Source organism: Mastacembelus armatus, chromosome 24 (genome assembly GCF_900324485.2).
Source record: "Mastacembelus armatus chromosome 24, fMasArm1.2, whole genome shotgun sequence".
Taxonomy (NCBI): domain Eukaryota; kingdom Metazoa; phylum Chordata; class Actinopteri; order Synbranchiformes; family Mastacembelidae; genus Mastacembelus; species Mastacembelus armatus.
The window spans coordinates 3,223,226-3,250,210 of record NC_046656.1 but is presented as its reverse complement, the minus strand read 5'-3'; the positions used below and the strand labels follow the sequence as shown (position 1 = coordinate 3,250,210).

The 26,985-nt window shown below is 38.5% G+C and overlaps 1 protein-coding gene across 3 annotated transcripts; it reads left to right on the top strand.

The window, feature by feature from the left end:
* Nucleotides 1-64: 64 nt before the first annotated feature.
* map3k7 (mitogen-activated protein kinase kinase kinase 7) lies at nucleotides 65-23,839 on the top strand. Of its 3 annotated transcripts, none has more exons than XM_026318349.2 (18): nucleotides 65-303; nucleotides 840-959; nucleotides 1,074-1,184; nucleotides 2,841-2,906; nucleotides 3,003-3,048; nucleotides 4,541-4,679; nucleotides 6,527-6,651; nucleotides 7,448-7,576; nucleotides 7,966-8,096; nucleotides 9,612-9,693; nucleotides 9,913-10,037; nucleotides 10,179-10,326; nucleotides 10,916-10,996; nucleotides 14,606-14,673; nucleotides 19,731-19,827; nucleotides 20,000-20,061; nucleotides 20,353-20,468; nucleotides 21,894-23,839. In XM_026318349.2, exons 2-18 carry the CDS (start codon nucleotides 867-869, stop codon nucleotides 22,072-22,074), a joined length of 1,800 nt encoding a protein of 599 aa, XP_026174134.1. In that variant the 5' UTR covers nucleotides 65-303; nucleotides 840-866; the 3' UTR covers nucleotides 22,075-23,839. The 3 variants fall into 3 exon arrangements, with proteins under 3 accessions (XP_026174134.1, XP_026174133.1, XP_026174135.1); XM_026318348.2 differs by having other exon boundaries at nucleotides 10,880-10,996; XM_026318350.1 differs by lacking the exon at nucleotides 10,916-10,996 and having other exon boundaries at nucleotides 66-303.
* Nucleotides 23,840-26,985: the final 3,146 nt, after the last annotated feature.

Genomic DNA, 26,985 nt, shown 5'->3' with positions numbered 1-26,985 from the left:
AAAACAAACACCAAAACACACACACAACAACACTTTAAAAGCATGCATTTCCTTAGTGTTATGTTTAGTGTGTGAGGGACAGCATTGCAGTGCGCACAAGCTTCCTGATGGAGCTGCTCCTGCGAAGAGTAAAAACACACTTCTAGCCAGGCAGCTAGACGACTTATGAAAAAGTTATGTCTGACGGCCAGGTGGATGGAGAAAGATTATTTTTAATAATGGATCTTCGGTTTTCCGTACATGAATAGTAGAAAGTATCTCCATGTCCAGAGAACGGCACTGGTGACCACTCAACTGCGAAAGGTTGGATAGTTGAAGCTAATCAGACCCGGTAGCTAGCGCTAGTAACAAGGCCAAGCTAACGTTTGCTAAAACACTGTAGGCCTTGGGTGGTTTGTTTAGACTTGCGACTGCGGTATGGTTATGTTAAACCATGGTCAGCAGCGGTCCAAAGCCGTGCTGTTTGCCGGTAACTTAGGCTCGAGTGTGGCAAAAGCTCATTTTAAAGAACTATTTGATTTCCAGTGATGAGATAGCTCTGCTAGTGAAGCTACGCTGTTATCCGATGCATCATGCTAGCGGACAGAAAGCTAACCTTATGCCGATGCAACTAATTCGCTTGACAGCTGGAGCTGAATGTTTAACCATCAGTATTACTACTTTCTAAGCAGCTAACGTATTCATTATATTATTAAGTCGTGGTCCTGTGTAACGACACGTTAGATACACAGTTGTGCCATTATTATTGTTTCCAAGCAAGTGCTGAATTTAATTGTGATTAGTCATTAAGATATAACCTAAGTTATGCTAATTTCGTCTGTAATTTGCTTTCTTTTCAGTAAATTACTAGCTGACGATAGCTAGTAATGTCTCTAGCGTTACCATCCACCGATATGCTTGAAACACCTCCTGGATATCCATTTGAAGAAATCAACTATGACGATATTGAAGTTGAGGAGGTAAGTTTGTTATTGTGGTCTGTTCATGTCCTGGCTCCGACACGACTCAATAATTAATCTAGCTTCATGGTCGTTCAGAATTGAAGTAATAACTTTGTCGTTAACTACTTTCAGGTGGTGGGGAGAGGAGCTTTTGGGGTTGTTTGCAAAGCCAAATGGAAAGGAAAAGATGTTGCAATCAAGACCATTGAGAGTGAATCAGAGAGAAAAGCCTTTACTGTTGAGGTGAGCAATGGATGTTCTTGTCCTTAACAGGTGTTTCCCACAGCTGCAACATGTATAGTTGACATAGAGTCAAAATATAATATCACAATTTAATTTCAATGCAGTTGTTGATGCTTCACCTGCAGATTATTCCAGATTTATGCTACCTGTGGATTCCCTGCAGCAATTACATTAATAGTGTTAATAATTGTTTTACATTTTGTTTCAAATACTTTTGGTGTTGTCCACCAAATAACAAACTTAACATTTAGTCGCAGAATGTATAATTAGGTGGTGCCAATTATGTTAACAATGGGCTGGCTGATTAAAGGGTCAACATCTAGTCCAAATGTAGTATATTCTAAGAGAAAATAACACCTGGACATCCCGGCATCATTGTCAGTAATCAGTGGGACAGTTGTGGCTCTAGGTTCAGCGACCCCTGAAGTCTTTACATGAGTCTATGTTCAGACTTTGATCAGTATGAATAAGTGCTAGAGGCTTGTAAAGGATAAAAAGCATAGGTGAAGATGATAGAATTTTGCAGATGTAATGTGGCCACTGAATTTCTTGAAAACAGTGTATACAAAACTTATTACCTGACTGAATTTTTTTTTTCACTTCAGTAAAATATTTTGTGTCATTTCATATGAAACAATAAATTACATTTAAAAAGTTCTGTTTTTAATTCCATCAGATATTTGGTCCAACCATTCTGTTAAAAACATGTCGGTTCTTTTGTTGGTTAAAACTGTGGCCTCACAGCAAGAAGGTTCCTGGTTTGAAACCTGGGTTTTCTCCAGGTACTTCGATTTCCTCCCACAGTCCAAAAACATGTATGTCAGGTTGATTGGTGACTCTAAATTGCCCATAGGAGTGAGTGTGAGTGTGTGAGGTTGTTTGTCTCTATGTGGCCCTGTGATGGACTGGTGACCTGTCCAGGGTGTACCCCTGCCTTTCACCCAAAGAGAACTGGGATAGGCTCCAGCAGATCCCTGTGACCCTATATAGGAATATGCGGATATAGGTAATGGATGGATGGTTCTTTCACATCTAGAATCTATTTTCTGGACTATGAGGCGGACCGGAATATAAGTTGCTATATAAGTCGCTTTGGTGTATAAATTGCATTTCTAATTATACTAATTATAGTCCCAATTAGTCTATGCAGAATGTGGGCTAGGCATAACAACAAGCAGAAATGCATTACGATATTCATTCATCTGTGCCAAGTAACATTAAACAACTGTGCTAATGTCGAGTGGGGGGCTGGCGTGTCCCCCTCCTCTCTCAGGTTGTCTGAATGTCTACACTCAGTCCAAACTTTGTTTCAGCTGCAGACTTTATTACTGCACTTTGAAGTCTGCAGTGTAACTCTTTCTTTTGGGTGATATTTTCACTTGTGTTAACACTATGAGTTAGTTTAGTGTGAACTTTATTGGCAGTACAATATTATCTTCAGTTGAGTCAAGAGTGCCATCTAATTCTAGTGACTACTCGACAAAAATGCTGTAAATATTCACATATAAGTCATTACCCTATATAAATTGCAGGACAAGACAGAGGAGTAAAAAGTGCAACTTATAGTCTGGAAAATACAATATTTGTGTACTTGGTTGGCTGAAATGCATGCTTGTAGATGGAATTGTGTGTAACATTTTTCTCCTTTGTGTCCAGCTCCGACAGCTTTCACGTGTGAATCACCCCAACATTGTAAAGTTGTATGGCTCTTGCAATAGTCCAGTAAGTTAACTAAAATGATATTATATTTTTTATGCTCTTAATTACAAGCAATCTTTAGACTAAACAGTGTGTTTGATGGTTTTCTTTCCCACTCAGGTCTGCCTTGTAATGGAATATGCTGAAGGTGGCTCATTATATAATGGTGAGTCTACAATTTTTGAGAACAACAGTGTTATATTACAAATGACAGCATTTGTTGTACTTTGCTTTTGGTGAAATGAACACAGCCTTGCACAGAAATGAGACTCACCCCTACTAAGTTGACACCTCCCATGGTTTGCATGTTTAGTTGCTTGTCCAACTGTTTAATCAAATAGTCTTGCACATTGGCATGCAGTATAGCCTTGTGTTTCTGCATTAAACCTCCAAATGGACCTGGCAAATTGTAGGGATTAGCAAACAAACAAAATGTCTTACTACAGCTACATATGTGCCAGGGTGTAAGCAAAAATCAGTTTTATAGACTTTGATTGTTTCCTATTGCTCATTAAGTAAGGAATATACTAAAGTAAAGTAAGTCTGTATTAGTGGATATGAAGCACAGAAGATGGCCACACTGAAAGGAAAATTAAATAAAAATTTATTGCAGTTGAGTTTTGTTATTATAATTTGGCCATCATTATTGGCCACTAATACTAAAACCAATTATCAAATTTTAAACATCTCCTGGGTTAGCGAAGCTCTTTCAACAGAAGACTAGACGAATTAGGAGAGTATTATCCAAACTATTTGTTGTAAATATCGTCAGCTAACAGACGTACAACATGGGTAGATGCTTGCACAGTTTTCTTGTGCAGTGAAGCATTATCAACATTATTTTGGGTCATTAGCCTCCAAATAAAAAAGTGTGTTTATGTAATCTGGCTAACCTGTTGATTTACAATCTGACCATCTGACTGCTCAGGTTTTCTGTGATGTTGGACTTTGGTGTAGCGATATCTTTGGTGTAACGATCTCTTCTAAGATCTGAATAGTTTATTCATGTGAATGCTGCTCTTCACAATTACCTCTCCTCTCTTGATACTGAATCTCTATCACTAACTTTGATGTTATTAATTTAATTTACATTCTCATTCTCAGTTTTTCCTTCCGGAAAGGACATGTTAAAGTATAGCAATAAAGTAGTCAGCTTTGTTTGTTAGGCCTATGTTAAGAATGTTATGCAGTGTTTCCCCTTGGATTTATTCAGCAGCTGTATTATGGCAGTATATGGAATAGACAGCACAATAATGTAGATGCATAGAATTAACAGGATTAGCCAGTAACCATCACGTTTAGCCTATAGCAAATCACTTCACCTTAGAAAGTCAGAAATGTTCACTTTGTTTACTCAGTTCTGGTATTGATATTATGTTGTCCGCTGCCTTTGCCAAAGAATTAAAAAAACAAAGCTAAGTAAAAAATGTTAGGACAGATTGGTAGGTTTAACTTGTTACCATATGCCCCTTATCCCAAAAGAACTGGAATTGGCCAGCTGCTACACACGCACTTGCAAACAGCTTATGGACTGCTAAACAGTCTCATCACTGTTAGTGTGTTTAATTGTTTGTAGGTGTGTATTAGGGTTCTTTCTGCTTGTTTCCTCTGGAGGTTTGTTGTCTATGGTGGTTGTGACTGTGCTCTCTTGTTCACAGTGCTGCATGGTGCTGAACCCCTCCCCTATTACACTGCTTCCCATGCCATGAGCTGGTGTTTACAGTGTTCCCAAGGTGTGGCCTATCTCCATGGCATGAAACCAAAGGCTCTCATTCACAGGGACCTCAAGCCACCTAAGTATGCTCATCACCTTACACTCTCTTGTTTTGTGGTTCACTGTGCCAGCAGAGTGCCTTTTTCCTCTAAGGCTGGTTTGATTTAATTAAGGTCAGGTTATATGATGATAGTAGCTGGAAGTATACCACATGATCGAAATTATACAGTGTGTTATGGTTCTTATCTCTTTTATGTTTTATCACATTAATTAAATGTACATATTTATTTATTAATGACTAATAATAATAAATTTTATTTTAGGGTGTATTCACACCTGGGCATTTGTTCCGAAACAGGGAGTGTTTAACCCCAAAGATTGGTTCGTTTAGGCATATGTGAACACAGCAATCACGCTTGGATGCAGAATAAAACAAGTGGGCCGAGATTGCCAAGAAGGGATGATCTCGGCCTGCTTCCATTCGAGCCCTGTAGCGGTTCATTTGTAGTGCAAACATAATCGACACAGCAACCGGGACAACAGACTTAAAACTGTGGTTAACACTCAGAGGGGGCAGTGATGGATTCCCGATTGCCAACTGTCAACCAAAAGAAAAGAAGAAATAGAAGAACTAGAAAAAAGTTTTTTTTCGTTTTGTTCATTTAGTGAACACTGGTACATTAGCCAGAGAAACACAGCCAAACACACTAGCCACATATGCTGCTGATGCTACAAGTTTGTTTTTCCCAGGTAAACTACTTATTATTATTATTATTACTATTATTATTATTATTTCTATGGTGCTTGGCAAATAACGTATGGTGCATTACTTTGAAATTACCTTGTGAAATGGTCTGAATGGATTCCCGTTTTAACTCTTTCTCCTTATGAGGAAGATTTCTGACCAATGAGAAAACAGTTGATTCGCGCATGACATTTGTTTACAATTTTGGACTGCTTGGGATTGTTACCCTGTGAACACAAACGACCCAAAAGAAAAATGCACTGTATCTTTTTAGCCCCCAGATTCAGAACAAAGCAAATGGTGTGAATACACCCTTAGAGCAATTTTCAAATACCCAGGGACATTTAACATGACTCAGTTGTATTGCTATGAAATTTCAATGTATTACTACACTTAAATTATTGTAATGCTTCTTTCACACTTCAAATCATTTTAATAAACATTTCATTCAATAACTCAAAAATGCTACTACTGCTATTATAAGGTTACTATACTATACCCTGTTTCTGCTGTTTACCTGGTAATTCCCCTGACAGAGAATGACATTATTGTAAAATCTTGTATTGTACACCAGATGAGCAGCAGTTGCATACAAGATAAATTAGACCTCAGATATTGTAGTTTAATATCTTCCGAGGTTTTTTTTTTATATTTTTTATCACTTACTAAAGGATATCTAGATCTAAGATGTTGTTTACTGTGCTCTGATGGGGAAAAAAAGCTCCTGGCAGGGCTCTGGGAATGGCCAGCTGGCATGTTTCCTGGAGAACTGTTGTGGGTTTCCCAGGAATAACAAGGTCACACATTGTGACAAGTCGTTAACTCTGGGTTATTCTACATTGATTTATGTAATAATAATAATACTTATTTAATGATTTTACCCAGAGTTACTACTTAGTTTGTATTTGCCCCTCCATTTCCTGTGATGAAATGTTTAATAGACTGATGAATGGAAGTTAAAGGAGATAATTTAATGTGATTTGCAAACTGACTGAAACTTTACAAGATGAGATACACTTTTACCATTTCTTGTATTTTATTTTATTTACAAATCACAATTTTTATTCAAGAACTCCTGTGTTCTACTTGTAGCTGTTAATATCAGTATTTTTATTCTACAAAATGTAATGACTTCACAAATCTAAAGTTCCAGATGGGGTTTATTTTTTGCCTTCTTTGTTTCAGTCTGCTTCTAGTTGCAGGTGGCACCGTGCTGAAGATATGTGACTTTGGAACAGCTTGCGACATTCAGACCCACATGACCAACAACAAAGGAAGTGCAGCATGGATGGCCCCAGAGGTATTTGAAGGCAAGTATGAGTGGCATTCAAAGTATGTAAATGCTTTGGATAACTTTCCTATCATTTTTTTAACTAAAAACATTTACATTTACGGTTTTATTTCAGTCAGAATCACAACAAACCACGGAAACTATACACCCTGTTGTACAGGCTCTTCCTTGCACCCAACTTTTTTTTCTTTTGTCACCTTTCACGATAATTGCAACATTGTGGTCCTGATACACAGGCATTAATTCTTGAGTCTTCATCAGCTGCCTTACTTTCTACCTTATCGATGGCAAGCTCCCAAGTGTAGTAAGAAGATAAATGGATGATGCTAATGGTTTTATTTCCCTTGGGAGACACCAGTGTAGAATTTGTGTTATTATTCAGCCATAAGTCTAATGTATTTCTACATGATTAGACATGTTCCTGGCAAGAGGGTCAGGAGGAAAAATAAATTAAGGAGGGAAGTTACAAGGCTCCTGTAAAATTAAACAACTCATACTTACCTCCTCGGTGAACCCTTGCAAACTAATTTGCATCACTGTGAAAAACCTCAGTGCAGCAACTTTAAAATAGCTGTGTGATGTGCACTTTAATTCTGAAATAATGACCCAGTAATTAAAAATTGGTCCCTTATTTTTCTCCCATCGGAAAGTGGATATGAGTTCAAATCTGCTGTACTTTATCAGATACATCTTTGCTCTCATCTCTAATGTGCCACAGAGAATTACCTTTATCAGTCAGTCACTGATGTCAAACTGAGCCTTTTTTCTGTTTGCAAAGAACCTAAGCATTGCAGTGGTTTTATCTCTTCTTGCAGGCAGCAATTACAGTGAGAAGTGTGATGTCTTCAGCTGGGGAATCATTCTTTGGGAGGTGATCACTCGCAGGAAACCCTTTGATGAAATTGGAGGACCAGCTTTTCGCATTATGTGGGCTGTGCACAATGGTGAGTCACTGACTGCTCCTAGGGTGATGGGATGCTTAGGCCATGCCCAGCTGTCATCCACTTTGAATCCTCAGAGGTGTCTGCCCAGCTAGGCCTGCTGGGAAACTGTGAAAGAGCAGTAAAGAGCCTGGCAGAAAGATGGAACTCAACACCTCATACAGATGTAGTGCAGTAATTTCTGCACTTCCTTTTAGTACAAAGATAGATGAGGGAGAATAGTAAGTTCAGTGTTCACCACTGAATCTACCTGCTTGGGTCATTAGTAGTTGTAGCAGCAGAAGACAGGGGATTTAGCATAAATGTGTGATATTTCTTTATTCATCTTGTCCTGCCAGTTACTTGTTCATTTGGCTGTGTGTGAGTAATTACTTTATGTTAATTACTTTTAGGTACAAGACCACCTTTAATCAAAAATTTGCCCAAGCCCATTGAGAGCCTGATGACTCGCTGCTGGTCTAAAGACCCCACTCAGCGGCCTTCCATGGAGGAGATAGTGAAGATCATGACTCATCTAATGGCGGTAATCTGTCCATACTCACTGCTTCCTGTCTCTATAAGACTTCTATAATACACTGGGGTGACTGAATCAATAAACCTGACAGTGAGCAGGATAAAAACAAGGAATGAATAGAAAGTGCTATTAATAATTAAAGTTACTTTTACATACACTACTCACAAAAAGTTAGGGATATTTGACTTTTTCAGAATTTCAGAATGCACCTAAAATGCACTATAACCTTTACAGCTGAACTTAATTTGACCTTCTCTAAACTTTTGAATGCACATGTCCAACTGTTCAATGTTTCAGTACTTATTGCAAAACATGCTGTTCTCTAACAAGGTGATTAACCACAAAAATCACAACAAGTGTCTGATCCATGACCATCGACCACTAAATGTTCGGGTTCAATGAGAGTTCGTATTTAAACAGTCCTCTTCATCATGCTGTTCACATTTTGACATCATGAGACCAAGACGACACCTAACAATTGACAATTAAGAAAGTTATTGAGACATTGAAATTTTTTGTTGTGGTATACCCACCACTGTTGTTAGCTTTTATTTCAATAAATTGTTTGAGATGAAGAAATTACCATTGCATACTTCTACTTAAATGCCCTACTTTCATGATATAGTATCACTGTAGTATGAACTTTTAACATTTTCCATAAATTTCACCTGAAAGTCTAATATCCCTAACTTTTTGTGACTAGTGTATATAGTTGAGTTCAGCCGTCAAGCCAAGGAGAAAAGTCTTGCTAGGATGAAATACTTCTGAGCTACGTTGTGTTGTAACATTGTTATTCAAATTAATTGCAATAAACTGAGCAAAATGACAAGAGCACCAATCATTTTTACTGCCAAATAATCCTAAGTAGACCAAGTTACCTGTAATGTAACATTTGAAACTTCACATAACTTTATTACAGTGTTTAGTCTTTATTACAGAGTGGCTGAGTACTTATTAATTTAACAATTTTAACTTGGTTATAAATTTTATTTGTGCAGTGTGTTAAGTGTATGTGATATATAAATATAAAGATGTTAGATACTTTTGCATATTCTATATTTGTCTCCCTGTTTATTTGAATATTTGTTCATTCAAACATTCATCCATTAACCGGTCTTAATGTGATAGACACTGTTTGGAATAAGTCAAATGAATCTAACAAAACATCATAAGCTTCTGCTGTGCTTCATGTGTATTTTTTTTCCTAGTAAGTTGCAGTTATTTTCATTCATATATGGTTTATGCAAAGTTGATTAGCAGTCTCTGCTGAATTGAAATTGACAGCTTACACACCACAGCACCTGATAGTGGTATATACTTATCCCATGCATGCAGTGCTTGTATGAGGTGTTGAGTTCCATCTTACAACTACACAGTTTCAAATTGCCTGCTAGTGAGATTTAATTCAGATGTCTTTGTCACTTACACTGACATGTTGTAGACAAGAAGAACTGCAGTTTACCAATGGTTCACAGTTTGTTTCTTTTAGGAATGAAAATCATAAGTCTTTATTTCTTTTTTCAGTACTTTCCAGGATCTGATGAACCTCTGCAATATCCATACCAGTATTCAGATGAGGCACAGAGCAACTCTGCAACTAGTACAGGTACAAGAATCATTTTCTAGTTTTTGGGATGCACCAATACAAGGTGCAGGACTGGGATTGGATGAATGAGTCTCTGTAAACATACCTTTGCAGTTCTATGACCTGATGAATCTAATCCATCCACATCCCTACATTTATTTTTTCAACTATTTTGACATTTTTAACTTTGTGTTAGTGTTATGAAACTGGTCTCCTGTCTTTTGTCATGGGGAATGACAGGTTCATATGGCACTGGCACCAGCACAAGCAACAAAAGTGATGCAAACATGGAGCACAGTGATTCTCAAGGTAGCAATGACACTATCAAGATTACGCCTCAGTTTGCACCTCATTTCAAGCCAAAGGTATGGTGGTCCATTATGTTTACTATTCCTATTATTGCTATTGAAAGTGTTTGTAATAACAGATACAGTACAAATTAAGTCATGAAAAAAAATATTATCTGAACATCTTTCAGTAAGTAATCTTTTCTTCTGTGTTTTCAGGGAGAGCCATTGAGGACCCTGCCTTTGTCCAGAGGTGGCAGTGTTGAAAGTCTGCCTGCACGGACACAGTGCCTGGCATCATCTGACAGCAAAAGAATGAGCGCTGACCTGTCAGAGCTGGAGCCCAAGATGCCATTTGCACCTACAGGTAATGTGTGTGGCATTATATTATATTATTGTTGAGGTAGACCTTATTAGGAAAAAGGCCTTTCTGAGTCTACAATAAGCTGCTCCCCCAAACACGGGTCACCTTTTTATGTGCCCTTGATGCTTGATTCCTCATATAGACAATCATATGCTGTCAGAGTGCAGCTGTCAAAGGACTCCCTTTCTTCAAAGACTCTGGCAGCAAACTCACAAGTGCTGTCATGATGAAATCAATTTTAAAGAACTTCCACATGTAGTTATGTTTGGACTTTGATTTGTGCACAGGTGTTATTAAATTTACTGAGTACACTTTCTGTAATTGAACCATAAAAACCCTCAGGTTGTATTTTTGAACTGAATGCCTGTTGTTTATGCTGAGGATGTAGTGCAGTGACTGCTGAAAGTCTACAGAGTATTGCTCCATAGCGTCTGGAATGAATGGGGTGCATGCTGCCATTGCACATACGCAGTATGCTCTGCATATATGGCCTATATTATCAGTCCAGCTGTGGTTCCCTGCTCTGTCTTAGTCTGCATGCTTGTTGCGTATGCAGCTGTATGTGTGTGTGTGTATATGTGTGTTTTTGCAGCACATCCCCAGTATAAACGAGGCCACCGTAAAACTGCATCATTTGGCACCATTCTGGATGTCCCCAAGATCGTCGTCACAGGTATCACTAGACTACTGGGTTTCCTGGTGACTAGATGGAGTTGGAGGGCTTAGCCTGTGGGTTGCTGTATTGGCCCTCTTTTGTGTGTCACTCCATATTACACTGTACATCAAACAGAATGTTAATAACTGTTGAATGTGTTACATACAGGCACTATAATATAAAATTTAGGACATAATTTAGCATGGAGTAGCACACATAAGAGTTGCTTTATGTCTCTGTCTCCTGTGAGTTTTTTAGAGTCCAGACCGCAAGTATTTGGAAAGTTGTGCTTTTTTTTATTCTTCAAGCTCTGTGCTTCAACACATACAATTTGAAATACAACAATGCCTAGTGCATTTAAGTGTCAAATCTCTAATTTTGAGTAGGTCAATATTTAAAGAATTTTAAAGAGTTAATGAGTTATAGCCTTTTTAGCATATAGTCTCCAAAGTGTAGGACAAAGAAGTAACTGTACACTGTGTATCCTTCCAACATCAACAGAACAAAGACAACAAAATCAACAGTTACATACTAAAAACAAAGCGTTTTTTTACAGAACTAGTTGGTAGACTAAGTAGCACAGGTTTTGAAGGTTATAGGACATTAATATGCATGATGAACAGAAAACACTTTATAGTACTAGAGCAAATCAAAAATGCTCTGTTTAAAATACTCTTCATGACAGGAACCTTAAAAGTTTAACCCCAACATGCAAGATAATAATCGTCAGACAGAAAGGACAGGTTCCAATAGGATACAAGAAGAAACCAGGTTCATGGATTGATGAAAACCAAAATGCACCTTTATTTGATAAGACAATGGAAGAGAAAAGTGTGGAAACAAGCAACCAAAAGGCTTTTGACAAGTTGCCTGTGCTTGTCTGGTCAGTAATCTGACATCAAACAGACTGAGCTGCATTCTTCTTGCTGACGACCCTTCCAAAGGCAGCACAAGCCTGCAACGCACAAGAGCTGAAGATGGCTGCAGTGAGGGTCTGACAGGACATCACCAGGGAAAAAGCTGAGACTTGGCACTGTAACTTAGCATTTGTCATTTTATTTGAATGTGCTGAGGTACAATGTCTGAGGAAAAAGAAACGTGTAACTCTTAAGTACTTAGTGTCTGCACTGTAGCTGGCAGAAGCAGAACATGAGTTAAAATGGAAACTTTTTATGTTATCACCTTTTATACATAAAATTCAGGTCCAGAAATTTCATCTTTCTCTATAATTCATGCTCATTATGTCAATAAAACCAACTTCCTAACTTCAGGAAATCTAGTTGGTAGACAACGTCACATCACGTGACACAGATGAGATAAGTTTCCAGACTCATGGCCCTGTCCTCTCTGTCATCTCTCTGGCTTCACTGCAGCAGATCATGGGTAGCAGGAGTAAATCATTGCACCTCTTTTTTCCATTTGAACTCATGCTTGACATTCATGCATAGAGGGTATTAAGAAAGCAATGACTTTGAAAAAGTCATTTTGATTCATTTCTCTCACTTTGAGGGTCAGAGCTATTATTACAAGCAGAGATGCAGATGAAAGGAATGGGGACAGCTCTAGATGTAGGAAAAGGCTTCTATTTTGGAGCCATGTGAGACACGTTGAATGAGTGGTTAATTCTGGTGCATGTTATTAAAAGGCAAGGCACTTAATCATTGCACGTGTGCACCTGGACATAAGGACTTTTCCCCAGCATCCAAATCCCTGGCCATTGAGTAGATGTATAACGGTAGTAAAATTCACAGCTTGGTATGTGCCTTAGGTATGAGGTCATGGTACAATATATTTTCAGTACAGCAAGAAAATCAAAAATAACTGAGAATCTTATGTTTTTTATTGTTATTAAAAGAAATTCTAAATAGAGGGCTTTTAGACCAAATTTTTGACAAAAAAAGGCAAAGCAGATAGTGGCATATAAACCATAAGAAAAAATTCCAATACTGTATTTTCCGGGCTATGAGTCACTTTTCTGCACACTGTATTCTGTTCTACTATTAAATCTTCACAGGTCGATTTTTATACTTTGGAAAATATGTTCTTTAGCCTGGCCAGCCAGACTCTCCAACTCTTTTCCTACTATACAAAGAATTAGTCTGGAATCTCTTCGATTGAGGTCGTTTTCCAGGGAGCGGGCCAATGGATGCAAATTAAACCAATCAGAGAAACGAATGATATGATCCAAGCAAAGCAACAGTGTGCAAACTAATTATTGTTTTTGTTGTAAAAACATGAGAATACTTGGTGTTATCACCAGTTCTGTGCATATTTTTGAACGGAGTAAACAGCAAAAGCCAGTTGTAGAAAGATTTGCGGATTTAGGACTGGCACTGAAAAACATTGTGAACGTCAGTGCAAGGTTTGTTTAAATCTGATTGGATGACTGGGGCATAACAGTCGCCTTCAGATAAACGGCGGTGGGTGGCTCTTTTGATGCCTGAGGAAAAGCCTCTTTATGGCTGGGGTTCCAGACTCTCTTTCTTTCACTAAGAAAGGAGTGGGTCTGGCTTGCCAGGCTATATGTTCTTTGCATGCTAGACATGAACTTAACTATAATGCAGTAGGGTAATTCCACAGGCTAATTTGGTCCACCAAATTAAAAACAGTTGCATACTGAGCATGACTATGGGAGAATACACGTTTGTTATCTTAGTTTATAAGAATCCCCCCCTTAGAAAGTGGTTGCAAGTCCAGAATTGGCATCCAGATTTGTTAATAATATGTTCAGTAGCTTAAATGCAAGAACTGCATATATCCAGTTGCAAATGTATTCATTCAGAAAAATTTAAAATTTATACTATTTTGTAACAAAAAACGGTTGTAGCAGAGGCCCACTCAGTATTTTAAAAAGAGCAGATAGTCAAAAGCTAACAAGTGCTATGTATTTATAGACAGATATTAGATTTGGCCTAGACCAAATAAGCCTAGCCTTCTGTATCATTTTCGAAGTGTGAGTAGGTGTGTTTAAGTCTGAAATTAGAAATCCCATGAATTCTGTTTTAGAATGAAGAAACAACACAAATTCAGAAAAGCATGGTATTTTAACCCTTGTGCACTGTTCGAAAACGCTACCCTTTCGTTATGCTTGTATATTGCTTAAATCTGTTAATCAACTTCAGTTCTGATCAAAACTACTAAATGTTTTTTTTTTTTTTTTTTTTTTTTTAAACAAATAGGATTTTAACTATTTAAATGCCAATTTCATAAGTGGTGTCACGGATTTAGGGTAAAAAGCAGCATAAATTCAGTCATACAGTAATGGCTACACAGTTGTGCCTTTGGACCTAACTTCACCACCTTTTCCTAACCCAAAGCCATTCACCCTAGACAGTCAGTGCAAAACCCATCACATAAGTAGGCTCAGTTGTTTTTGTGGTTACATTTGCTCTCGTGTGTGAATGTTTGTTGTGCATTCAGTGGGGCTGGGTGCTTGGAGCGCTATGATCATGCTTCAGCCTGGTCTACAGAGCAAGATGTACAAGGTTAAATCAGTGCAAATCCTGGGTGGCTCTGCATGTCTGGATTTCCTTCTAGCCATAATAAAATGTCAGAATCAATCCCCTATCATCACTACCCAGAAACTCTTTTGGGTCTTATTCTCTCTCCTGTGTATCCTGTCTACAGCCACATGTGAGCCACAGAGACGTCGCTCTGTGCAAGATCTGCCGGGCATCGGCACAGAGTCTAACCAGGTAAGACTTAATCGCACACTGAAAATGAATGGCAAAGGATTACATCATATATAAATTACAAATACACATCCTGTAAAAAAGCATGATGAAAATCACATAAAGCTGGTGTTAGACCCAAATGCAGGAGACTAGACAGGTTTATTAAAAAAATACTTAAACACACAAATGACAGAATTTGGGAACACGAGTGACCAAGAATGAATACTTGTAGCTGATCTAAATACAAACTTAATGATTACACAGATGGAGAACACGTGAGTATAGCTGAAACTTGGTGGACCAAGACAGTAGGAGTGTGAAACTGAAACAAAAGACATTGGCAGCACACAGAACTAAATAAATGAGCACAGGTGAAATCCTATAAAGACCTTTACTTTCTGCACAAAGTCTACATTTTAACAGATAGTACATTTAATATAAACATTTTTCCACTGACATACACTGTATAGTCTGAAATATTAAAGACCACATAAAAGATGAACAATTCAGTTTTTCATCAATGCTTTCTGGAAATAACATTTAAAGAAATATACATAATGCCACTACATTGTGTATAAATACCTTGTTGAGCTGGGCGATGTCTGAGTTGGCATGACTCTCTTAAGGTTGTATCTCTCATATATTAGAGAAAGGCAGGGTGTGAGGTCTTGCCTCATGACACCACTGGAGATGGGCCACAGCTGGGATTTGAACCCTAGTCTCCTAGATCAAAGGTGGCGAACTTGTTTCTATGCTGTCATTATTAGTGCTGCTGGTCTGTCTTTCAGTCCAGCTTTGTCCAGCAACTTTTTTTCTGATATCAGCCACTTCTTCTATCTGCAGGTGGTACTTGCTCTTCTTTTTCCATCTCCTGATCTTCCTGATGTGTTGATGTTGATCTTAGCTGTTTCATCATGGATAGTGGCTCTAATGCTCTCTAGTTGTTGGCCTCCTTCCTTCAGCTTAGTGTACAGTCTCCGGATACTGGATTTTGGGTCCCACCCTGTCCTGCATTGAGGAGCTTCCTTGTCTTGATGTCAGTGGCCTCTACCTTCTCCTTTGGCCAGGTTATTATACCAGCGGGGTATCTGATGACCAGCAGGGTGTAGGTGATGATAGCCCAGACGTTCTTCTTCAACTGAATTCTCAAGACTTGCCTTTGTAGATATCTGGCAGTTGCTGCTCTTCTTGCGGCCTCTTCATGGTTCTAATCTGCCTGTGGGATTTCAAGGTACTTGTAGCTTTCCTCAACATCCGCTATGTTGCTTTCTTGTTGTAGAATCCCCTTAGTTCTGACCACCTGATACTGGTCGTGGCGTACTCCCTCTGGGTCCAAACAAACGCGCACAGTTTAGCCATCGTATTTCCTAACCTCACTTTTCCCATGATGATAGACGGGACCACATGTCTGAATTTCCTCCTTGGCTCCCTCACTTTGGCCCCGGCGCCTCCTCCGTAGTTCAATGGGAATCTCAGGCTCCGGGCAGCACTGGGGGCTTCGAAAGTGCTAACAGCTGTTCCCGTGTGTACAAAAACAAAGAGCCACTCTGTTGAGCGCTACAGCCAAAAACAAAAGGCCCAAGAAAGTGATGAGCACTATATACCAGTAGAAATGCCCACAAACCATGGCAATTGGTTTATTGAGCTAAAATATTAATAGAATAGAAAATCTCAAAAGAACACACTAAGAAAAAATTGGGGTTGAAAAAACACGGGAGCTACTGGTGACCTGCTGCCACTCTCCTGCACTGGAAGTTAGAGGTCAGACCAGTATTTTTTTCTTCTTTAAATGTCATTTGTCAAGTCCATGTGGGCTGTGGCCACTCCACCATAAAGGCCTGACTGATAGAGAGATGTTGCTGAGGTACTTATCCTTACAGTAGGTTCTGTGTCCAAGTGGTTCAATTTGGCACAGATGGACTCCAGTCAAATTCTATACATTGCAAGAATAATTAAAGCCAACAGAATCTCACAAATTGTGCAGAGAAACGTCAGGCACAGAGAGAAGACCCAAATACATATATATTGGTGGGCAGGCTAGTAAGTGCAGTTCAGTGGTTTTTCAAAATGACAAAGGAAAGCCATATTGAGTGCTACCAACAAAAGCAGAGATCAGAGTGTAAATTGTCCAACCAAACAGTATATCCAGGGGAGTAGGCAAGAGAATGAAAATCCAACAACAGGTTATCTTTGGAAAACAGGAAAGGGCAGGTTGTTAGAACACTGAGGCTGGAATGCACAAATCCTACAGAAGAACTTACTGACAGAGAGCAAAAGAACATTGACAGTCTGTAATCACATGCAGTACCAGTCAAAAGTTTGGCTACACTTTACCATTGAATTGAATGAGAAAGTGTGTCCAAACATTTGACTGGTACTATATATGAGCATGTTTTCTGTATTTTCACCATTTAACCATCAACATGTTAGATGTTCAATAAAACTAAGAAGACACATAGGATACACAGTGATATCGGCTTTGCACCACAGACAGTGCATGCTCTGGTGCACATAGGTTATGATCACTGAGTGTGTGCAATTTAAAATAATAATATAATGATAACCCATCAGTTTGCAGTGACACAGTTTAGCAGTAAATCAAATAAAGGCATAGTTTAAAAAGACAAGCAACGCAGTGAAACTCAGATCATTCTGCAGCCTATTGCACTGACAAACATCTGTCCAGATGTGTTTAACAGCAGCGGTAACACAGTGCTTTGCATTTAAATTATGAGTGATGTTACAATTTGATAATTCTGTTTTACTTGTGTATCAGAATTTGTGCCTATTGAAGGCAGAATAAAGAACTTGAGGATGGGGGAATTTGTACAGAGTTATTGTACTCATACATGGTAAAAAAAAGTCTGAACACAGACAAAAGTCCAGATTTCGTGACATTGAAAAAACAAAATCATAAATTCAACTAAAATATTGCTATTATTTATCACTCAAAAAGCCTTTGGCATATCCTTGGGGACGAACCATAACAATCATGCACCAGCATTTCTTGTGGTCTATGCACCTTCATAATGCAGAAACATAAAATGAAAGTCATGGATGTCAATCTGTGGAACTTCATTATATGAAGGCAATATAACAAGTCCCTACCTCATGGACCCTCGAGAAATTCACAAGATCAGTACTCAGCCAATCAAACAAACAAATACCGAGAATGTTTTTTAATTGTACATATGTATGTATGTGTGTATGTATGTGTATATACAGTGGGTACGGAAAGTATTCAGACCCCTTTAAATTTTTCACTCTTTGTGTCATTGCAGCCATTTGCCAAAATCAAAAAAGTTCATTTTATTTCTCATTAATGTACACTCAGCACCCCATCTTGACAGAAAAAAACAGAAATGTAGAAATTTTTGCAAATTTATTAAAAAAGAAAAACTGAAATATCACATGGTCATAAGTATTCAGACCCTTTGCAGTGACACTCATATTTAACTCACATGCTGTCCATTTGTTCTGATCCTCCTTGAGATGGTTCTGCGCCTTCATTGGAGTCCAGCTGTGTTTAATTAAACTGACTGGACTTGATTAGGAAAGGCACACACCTGTCTATATAAGACCTTACAGCTCACAGTGCATGTCAGAGCAAATGAGAATCATGAGGTCGAAGGAACTGCCCAAGGAGCTCAGAGACAGAATTGTGGCAAGGCACAGATCTGACCAAGGTTACAAAAGAATTTCTGCAGCACTCAAGGTTCCTAAGAGCACAGTGGCCTCCATAATCCTCAAATGGAAAAAGTTTGGGACAACCTGAACTCTTCCTAGACCTGGCCGTCCAGCCAAACTGAGCAATCGTGGGAGAAGAGCCTTGGTGAGAGAGGTAAAGAAGAACCCAAAGATCACTGTGGCTGAGCTCCAGAGACGCAGTAGGGAGATGGGAGAAAGTTCCACAAAGTCAACTATCACTGCAGCCCTCCACCAGTCGGGGCTTTATGGCAGAGTGGCCGGAGGAAGCCTCTCCTCAATGCAAGACACATGAAAGCCAGCATAGAGTTTGCCAAAAAACACGTGAAGGACTCCCAGACTATGAGAAATAAGATTCTCTGGTCTGATGAGACCAAGATTGAACTTTTTGGCGTTAATTCTAAGCGGTATGTGTGGAGAAAACCAGGCACTGCTCATCACCTGCCCAATACAATCCCTACAGTGAAACATGGTGGTGGGAGCATCATGTTGTGGGGGTGTTTTTCAGCTGCAGGGACAGGACGACTGGTTGCAACTGAAGGAAAGATGAATGCGGCCAAGTACAGAGATATCCTGGAAGAAAACCTCTTCCAGAGTGCTCAGGACCTCAGACTGGGCCGAAGGTTCACCTTTCAACAGGACAATGACCCTAAGCACACAGCTAAAATAACAAAGGAGGGGCTTCGGAACAACTCTGTGACCGTTCTTGACTGGCCCAGCCAGAGCCCTGACCTAAACCCAATTGAGCATCTCTGGAGAGACCTGAAAATGGCTGTCCACCAACGTTCACCATCCAACCTAACAGAACTGGAGAGGATCTGCAAGGAAGAATGGCAGAGGATCCCCAAATCCAGGTGTGAAAAACTTGTTTCATCATTCCCAAGAAGACTAATGGCTGTACTAGCTCAAAAGGTTGCTTCTACTCAATACTGAGCACAGGGTCTGAATACTTATGACCATGTGATATTTCAGTTTTTCTTAGCCTTATGTTAGCCTGAATTACATCTCACACATCTTACACATCACACTTTACACATCTAAATAACAGGGCCATGTTATTGTTTTGATTATGATCTAATATGTTTATTCTTGTACTATTACTGTAAAACATTGAACTTTTTGAAAAGTACAAGATAAAGTTTCATATGTTTGCCCTACAACTGATTCCAAAACCTCATAGCTACGAGCTCTACTCATCCACCCTGCCCCACCCCGTTTTCTGATTTTGAATAAAATTTAAAATTACATTTAACATCAGAACAATCATGTATTTTTTTTATGTTATCATGGTCTGGATCACATTTTGCTGCTCCACCATTTTGAAGCTATGATTCACTTTCCCAATAAGTGACAGTGTTTGTTTCCTCTTGCAGGGGAGCAGGAACAGCAGCCGGTCTAGTAGTCCTAGCGTAAGGATGATGTCATCTGATAAGACTAGTAGCAGAGGTTACTTCTCCGATGACCCCACAGGTACACACTGCATTTCCACTAAAGCCAACTGGCACAATAAGGTCACAGCACAATGAATGAGAAAATGCCAAAAAGTTAAGGATCAAAAGATTTAACATATCTATGAAAAGGGTTTGCCCAACCTGTCAGTTTTGTAAAATAACAGACTTTGCTCTCTCTCATCTTTTCTCAGACACTAATGGCTCAGACAACTCCATTCCCATGGCTTATCTCACCCTGGATCACCAGCTGCAGGTGACATCTAGTTAGCCCCCAGTAAACAAAAAAATATATATAGCTCATTCTTGTTTAGTTTAAATATTAACAGCTCTAAATTTTGATGTTAGCGCTCACCTATTTCCTCTCAAAAACAAACTGAAGGACACTGTGAATTTAAGTTAATTAGAGGATTCGCCCTGAGAACATGGTATGGTCTAAAAGATAGAATGTGACTACATAGATACAGCAGCATCACTATACTTAAAATTGTACATGTGTAAACAGAATTTTTAGTCAGTTAACAGAAACATATGTTTTTATTTGCAGCCTCTTGCTCCGTGTCCCAACTCCAAAGAGTCCATGGCTGTGTTTGAACAGCACTGTAAGATGGCCCAAGAATATCTGAAAGTACAAACAGAGATTGCCCTGCTGATCCAGAGAAAGTAAGTCTACCTGCACAAAGCAGCCAGCTTTTAATGCTGATGTTATTTTGTGCCTGGAAAGTTTGGAGGTGATTCATTTTACTTCTTAAGTTTACTGCAAGTATAGGGAAAGGTTTCTCAGTATGCATGTGTTGTATGCATATATTTTTATTTATTATTAACATGTTGATGTTTGGCAGTTATAAAGTTTACCATCTTAGTTTACAGTATTGCTATGATAACATTTTCTAATTAGCACTAAAAGGTACAGCTGAGATTGATAGGAATTTCCTTAGTTTGGCATTTAGAGATAAAAATTTCACTGGATTGTGCAAGATGAAATATTCGATAATGTGTACAGAATTTTATGTCAATCCATCTGACAGTTGAGAGGTTTCGCTGTGGACTTGTGTCTTGCCAGCAGACCAGCAATGCCAGTTAAAGGCATCATTATTATTATCAACCTCCCTTTCAGATTTGTCACATCTACAAAAATGTTAATTTTACTTTGCATTCTCCATTAAGGCCACATTAAACCAGTTCTCAATCAAAGAACTGGTCACAAGTAAGAATAAACCTGTAATTTAGTTAAACAATTAACATCTCTCTGTTAAATCTAGTCTAGATTTGACAAGTAAAAGTGGTAGTGGTTTTGTCATTTGATCTGATGTGATCTGGGTGGGCACAAAGCATTTTTGTGTCTTGACAAATAAAACAAACGTTCCATGAATTTGAAACTGTGTTTTAAACAGTTCTATAAAAATACTTGTTGACCAACTTCACATTTGAGGTTAAGATGTGGTGGTTTTTAAGATAGAATTTGTTAACCTAAAGTAAAGGTTTCACTAATGTGAAAATGGCTTTTATACACTAATAAGGCTGCAAATTGTCATGTTCTTCACTGTCTAACACTATTCCACGACAGTTAGTCAATCAAAAACAGAACATTGGTAGCTATCTTATATATGGTAATTTCTTTCATTTTCTGTATTAAACACCCACAGTGTCATGTTTGTGTTTGCTATTTTCATGTTTCAGGCAATTATAGTTAACACTTTCGTTGTCAAGACAAAATTATTATTATAGGTCTCCATTTGACAGACCATGTCTGTTTTCTGTATTAATTCCATTTTAGATTTTGTTTCATAGGTCTGGTTGGAATGTCTTACTACAGAGCAGCTCACTTCACCTTTTTAATATGAAAATTAATGCATGGTTATTTAGCCTTCTCTAAAGGCGGTTTACATGTCCAGAGTTATGCAAGATGACACAGTTTTTGTCATTGTGTGAAACCAGAATCAGCATTTTCCTAATGCAGTCCTGGCTTACTGACATTTTCATTTAAGCCATGCAGTCGCTGTGATACCTGTAAATGAAATAACTGAAAACCACAGAAGTAGCCTGGTGTTAAAAGGCCTAATATGGCTTCATTTTCTGTCTCTGCAGGAAAGAGCTCATCGCTGAACTGGACCAAGATGAGAAGGACCAGCAGAACACATCTCGTCTGGTGCAGGAGCACAAAAAGCTGCTGGAGGAGAACAAGAGTCTGTCTACGTACTACCAGAAATGCAAAAAACAGCTGGATCTCATTAGGTTCCAGCAGCAGAAGAGACAGGGCACGTCATGATGAGACATAGACATCTACCATCTCCCTACCCCTGCACTATAACACCACCCGTTCTCATCACTCTCACACACACTGTTCCAAGCCCATCTTTGTATAGAGACCTGCATTCTGTGTGCTGCATGTTCTATTTAGACTCTTTTATCTGTCCAGCAGGAAGATATCCTCTCTACATGTTTGCACAATATGTATTGTGACCGCAGACCAATCAATTACTGCGCCCCAACTTGATCAGCCCAGACCCTGCTGCTGTGCTTCCTGGCGGACCTTTTCTTCAGCGGCAGCATGTCCACAGTGTGTCTGACTATGATAGCAGGTTCATGAGTATGGATTGTGTGTTTCTATAGTACATGTTTGCTCTCAGGGCCTCTGGGCTGTCTGGTCAGTGTGTGTCCACTCGTCAATGGCTGATAGCCACACCATCCTCCGGAATGTGAAAACTAAGACAAAGGCTTTCAGCACAAAGTGTGACCTGTGCAGTTGGGACAGTAATGGGGATGCTTCAAACCTGGTCTACAGTACACACATGGAAACCCTGTTATGCAAAAAGAAAACAAAAAAAAAAACCACACACACACAATTGTTCTTCTGTCTTTGTGAGGACACTTATTGACATAGTACATTCCCTACCTCCTCTAATGTAACCTCAGTCATCACAACTAAATGTCTACTCCTAAACCTTACCCTAACTTCAACCTAATTCTAACTTGAAAACCAAGTCTTAATCCTCAAACAGCCCCTTAAAGGGATGTCAGACAGTGAGGATAAGCCAAAATGTCCTCATGCCCAAGTGAAATACTCAAACCAGTCCTCACAAAAACAGGAATGCAAAAAGACACACAAACCTCTTTAATTGACACATTTTCTCTGTCACACTTTCTTGGCCATGAGCATGAGTCCTTCCACTGTCCACTATACCTGTTTACTTTCTCTAGGCAGTAGAGTTCAGAGCAAAGACAGGGAGCTATGGATTCCCTTTTTATTTTGACTTCAGCATCGGTTGTTGTGTGCAGATGTTTTTGTCTTTTCTATTCAGTAGTTCACTTTGTATGATAGCTCTTGTGTCGTTTTTGCTTTAGGACATATTTTATTTGGTCTGGGAATGCTCTTTTGTAGTCACCTAAACTGTACCTTCCTATAAATTATCTAGTTTGTTTTTAGTTCACATGTTGCCTTAGAAGTTACCTGCATTTTAAGTGCTTGTTTTATGACATTTAGTTGGGATAAAAGCTGAAAAAAAAACATATTTTTAATGTAATGGACATTGAATGATATTCTTTCTGTAGATGAATGAGAGGGATGTAAGCTTGTAATGTAAATGACCCCCACCAGCTTAATATTCAAAACTATGACATGTACTCACACAAGGAAGGATTCAATGTGATATATTTTTACTTGGTCCCATATCCCTTAAGTAATTTTGCACAATCACTTTTTTTTGTCTGACAATGTATAAATTAATTTTAAACATTAAGAAAATTCTGTTGTTAAAAATGCTCTCTTAAGACTGTTAGTGTACAGGAGGGAATCTTTAGCATTTCTTCTCATTAGTTTTTTTTTTTTTTTTGCTAAGAGATTACTACCCATACACAACACTGTTTCTAAGTGTTTCCTAAATTATTTGAAAATGAGGTACAGCATATGACAATGAGACAATGAAATAAAATAAATGCTGAAAAAAGGGCAGGTTTTCACTTGTGACTGTGTTGGATGTATGTACATTATATTTGCATATTTTAAGTATGCTTAAGTAAATCAGTTATCTTTTTTTTTCTGAAGCCATGTCATTTTTAATGTAAAGTGCCAAATATAAAAGCTGCATGTGATGATCAGAGAGATGTTTTCATATGCTAAAGCTTCTCTACACAGGATGAAATGTCTACAGTCATCATTTATTCTTATTTATTATTATCATTTAGTCATCATTTTTTATTGCCAAAATCACTCAAAGGTGAACTTTGTGGTGGGAACACACATTAGACAAATTTAGCTGCTAGTTTTGGGATCATGGTTTTACTCATTTCAAACAGGTCCCAGTACCCCAAGGATGTCCATTCAGTTCCAGTAATGGAGCATTTAACGGTTCACAGCGTTGAGTGATGTTTTACAACATAGTGTTTTTTCAACCTTGTAGCACCAGTTTGTTGCAACTTGATAATATTGGCATTGCACAGTGGAAGCTCCATTTAAAAAAAAAAAAAAACGTGCTTGTGTACCTGATACAGTGTCTCTGTTTAGCCAGTAGGTGGTGCTAAGCATCCATTCATTGTCAGTGCCACAGCGCTACTGTATGAGGTTGTTTTTCACAGACAAAGAACCATACATCTTCAGTGTATCAATGGCCAGGATCAAAGTATAAACCCTTATTATATCATGCTACAAGAGCATGGCCCATTGACTTTATTGAGCTGATGTATCTAATATAGAAATAGTTAAATAAGCAGCATCTGGCCTTTTGTAGGAAGAACCCATTATCTGAGTCTGCAGCCTCTAGTTTACAATTCAGGTTGAAATTATCTTAGCATTCTGCTGACAAAGCCTCTGTGCTTTAAACTCTGTTTGAAGTTGTCAGCTAACTGGGGAACAATGAGTCATTTCATTGTGGAGAAATGATGTCATCTTCTCTCTCCAGCCAGGTATTGTGTGTGTGCTGCTGCTTGCCCTTGCTGAACTAGTGGTAGTAAGGAACACAGCGTATTTGTTGCCAGCTTTGTCCCGGACTGCTTTTGTTCTCTGAAAGACATAGTGTTTGGACCACTGTAGACTGGTAGGAACGCAAGAGTGATGTGAGTGCGTGACCAAGGAAGGAAGGCTGTTGTCCAATCATACATGGCTTGTGTGTAGTGGTTTGATTGTGTATGTATTTTCATACAGATAGCTGCAACCCCACACTTAAGACTAGCTTCTTTAAATTCCTGTATGTAGAGGTGGGCTACATCCGATCCAATACCTGAGTCAGAAATATGTTTCAGAAGCTGAGTAAATATGACAAACCATTCTGATTTATTTTCACATCACACCAATTTATTTTTACATGTTTTAAAACGTAGGTCTATTGAGATGTTTTAGTAACAAAAAATTAAGTTTGCTATCCAGAATAAATAAATACCACCTTTGGCTTTTTCAGTACTGGTATGATCATGCCAACCATGGTGATGTTAGGTCTGTTGTAATCAGCTGTTTGCTTTGGCCATTGTCTGGAGTGAAGCCCGCAATATAATGGGCAAAGATATCCTCATCCTCATTTTCCTTTGTTGTAAACCAGTCATGTCATCTCTCTTCCCTCTTTGCAAGGCAAAGTTGATGTTGCACTTGAAAACCTGTGTGTGCTTTAGATTTTCTCTATGACATGGTAGCCATGGAAACTGGATGACATAAATAGGCTAGCAGTGGCAGAGAAAGATGTTGCCATTTTTAATAATGGACAGAATTTGGGTCATAATATCTCGCATGTTGGTCTATAAATTGCACTCTGTGCCAGATAGAATTCCATTAATCTGCATGAATCCCTGGTTGGTCTTCAAAAGGGCTGCAGGCGATTATTTAAGAACTCAAGAAGGAGTCAGAGATGTTATAGGAGCAAAGAGCTTCACATCATACCACCAAATTCTTTGTTTACTCCACTTCATGCATTATTGAATTACACATGGCATTGGCTAGAGTAACAGTTTAAGTGTGGTAATTGGGATCATGATTTAATTTGTTATTTGGAACAGCAGTCAACTGCAGTTCTCCATTCATAATGTCACTGTGGGTCTATTTAAAAAGGAACAGATTAGGGTAAAGGAAGGTAGAGTGTGAGTAGTTCTTCCTTTTCTGATGCAAAACTGGGAACAAAGCTTGACAATTCTTTTGTAACTTTTTAACTTTATTTCAGTGACATGATGTCATAGTCAGTAGTCTACTTAGTTTTGGTTGATTGTATTTGGCACAGAAAAAGGGTCACTCAACCCTCATGTGATCTGATATTGGCAGAGGGTGAGGAACTCTCTCTGTGCAGCCTGCTGAAAGACAGCAGGTACATCTAGGGACTAAGGTAAATGTAGCAAGCCCTCCTACTGTTGACTGTGCATCACAAGCAAAATGGCTTCTGCTTAAAACCCACAGTGGAGACATTTGAACCCTGAATTTGGAGCACTGAGAAGTGTAAACAGTAGCCCTGAAAGAAACTGTAGCAGTGGGTAAAATGTAAAAAGAATGTTATAACCACGCTGAAAAGCAGTTACTTCCCTCTCTCTCACTCATACCCAACCATGACACTGGGGATTGATGGATGTGGTCAGAACAACAAACACGAATGTCACATTGCACTACCACACCCTGCAGTATTTTTCAGCAGAACTTATTACACATTTGGTATAAAGTTGCACTTTATAGAAGTTGAAGTGGTCATAGTCTTAAAAACGGTCATGCTGAAATTGCTTATATTTCAGTCAGCTGAAGGAAGTTGATGCATCAACTAAAGTGACTCTGCAAAAGAATGTGAAGTCTCAATTGAAGTACAAGCACTGAAATGAGTTAAAGTGAAAGTTCTGATGAAAATGGAGTGTCCATTTAATTAATATTAATTTGAATTAAAATTTGGGATCCACAGGAAGATAAATTACCACAGTAACAGAAAAATCTGAATGATCATCATGGCTGAAAGAACAAGGAGTACAAAGGTGAAAGGGCTTTACAGCTGTTTTTTTTTTTGTTGTTTTTTTTTTTGAAAATTATTTTGCTCACAAACCACCATCATACTAAACATTAGAGGAAGTGAAAACACCTATCCCTCCTGCCACCCTGACAAATATTGTCAGTTCCTCCTTATAACAAGAAAGTTATGTTTTCTTGTTTTAATAAGATTCTTTTCTGTAATAAGCAATTTTTCATTAAAGCTATTTATATAATAATAGCTTGTAAGGAAATTTC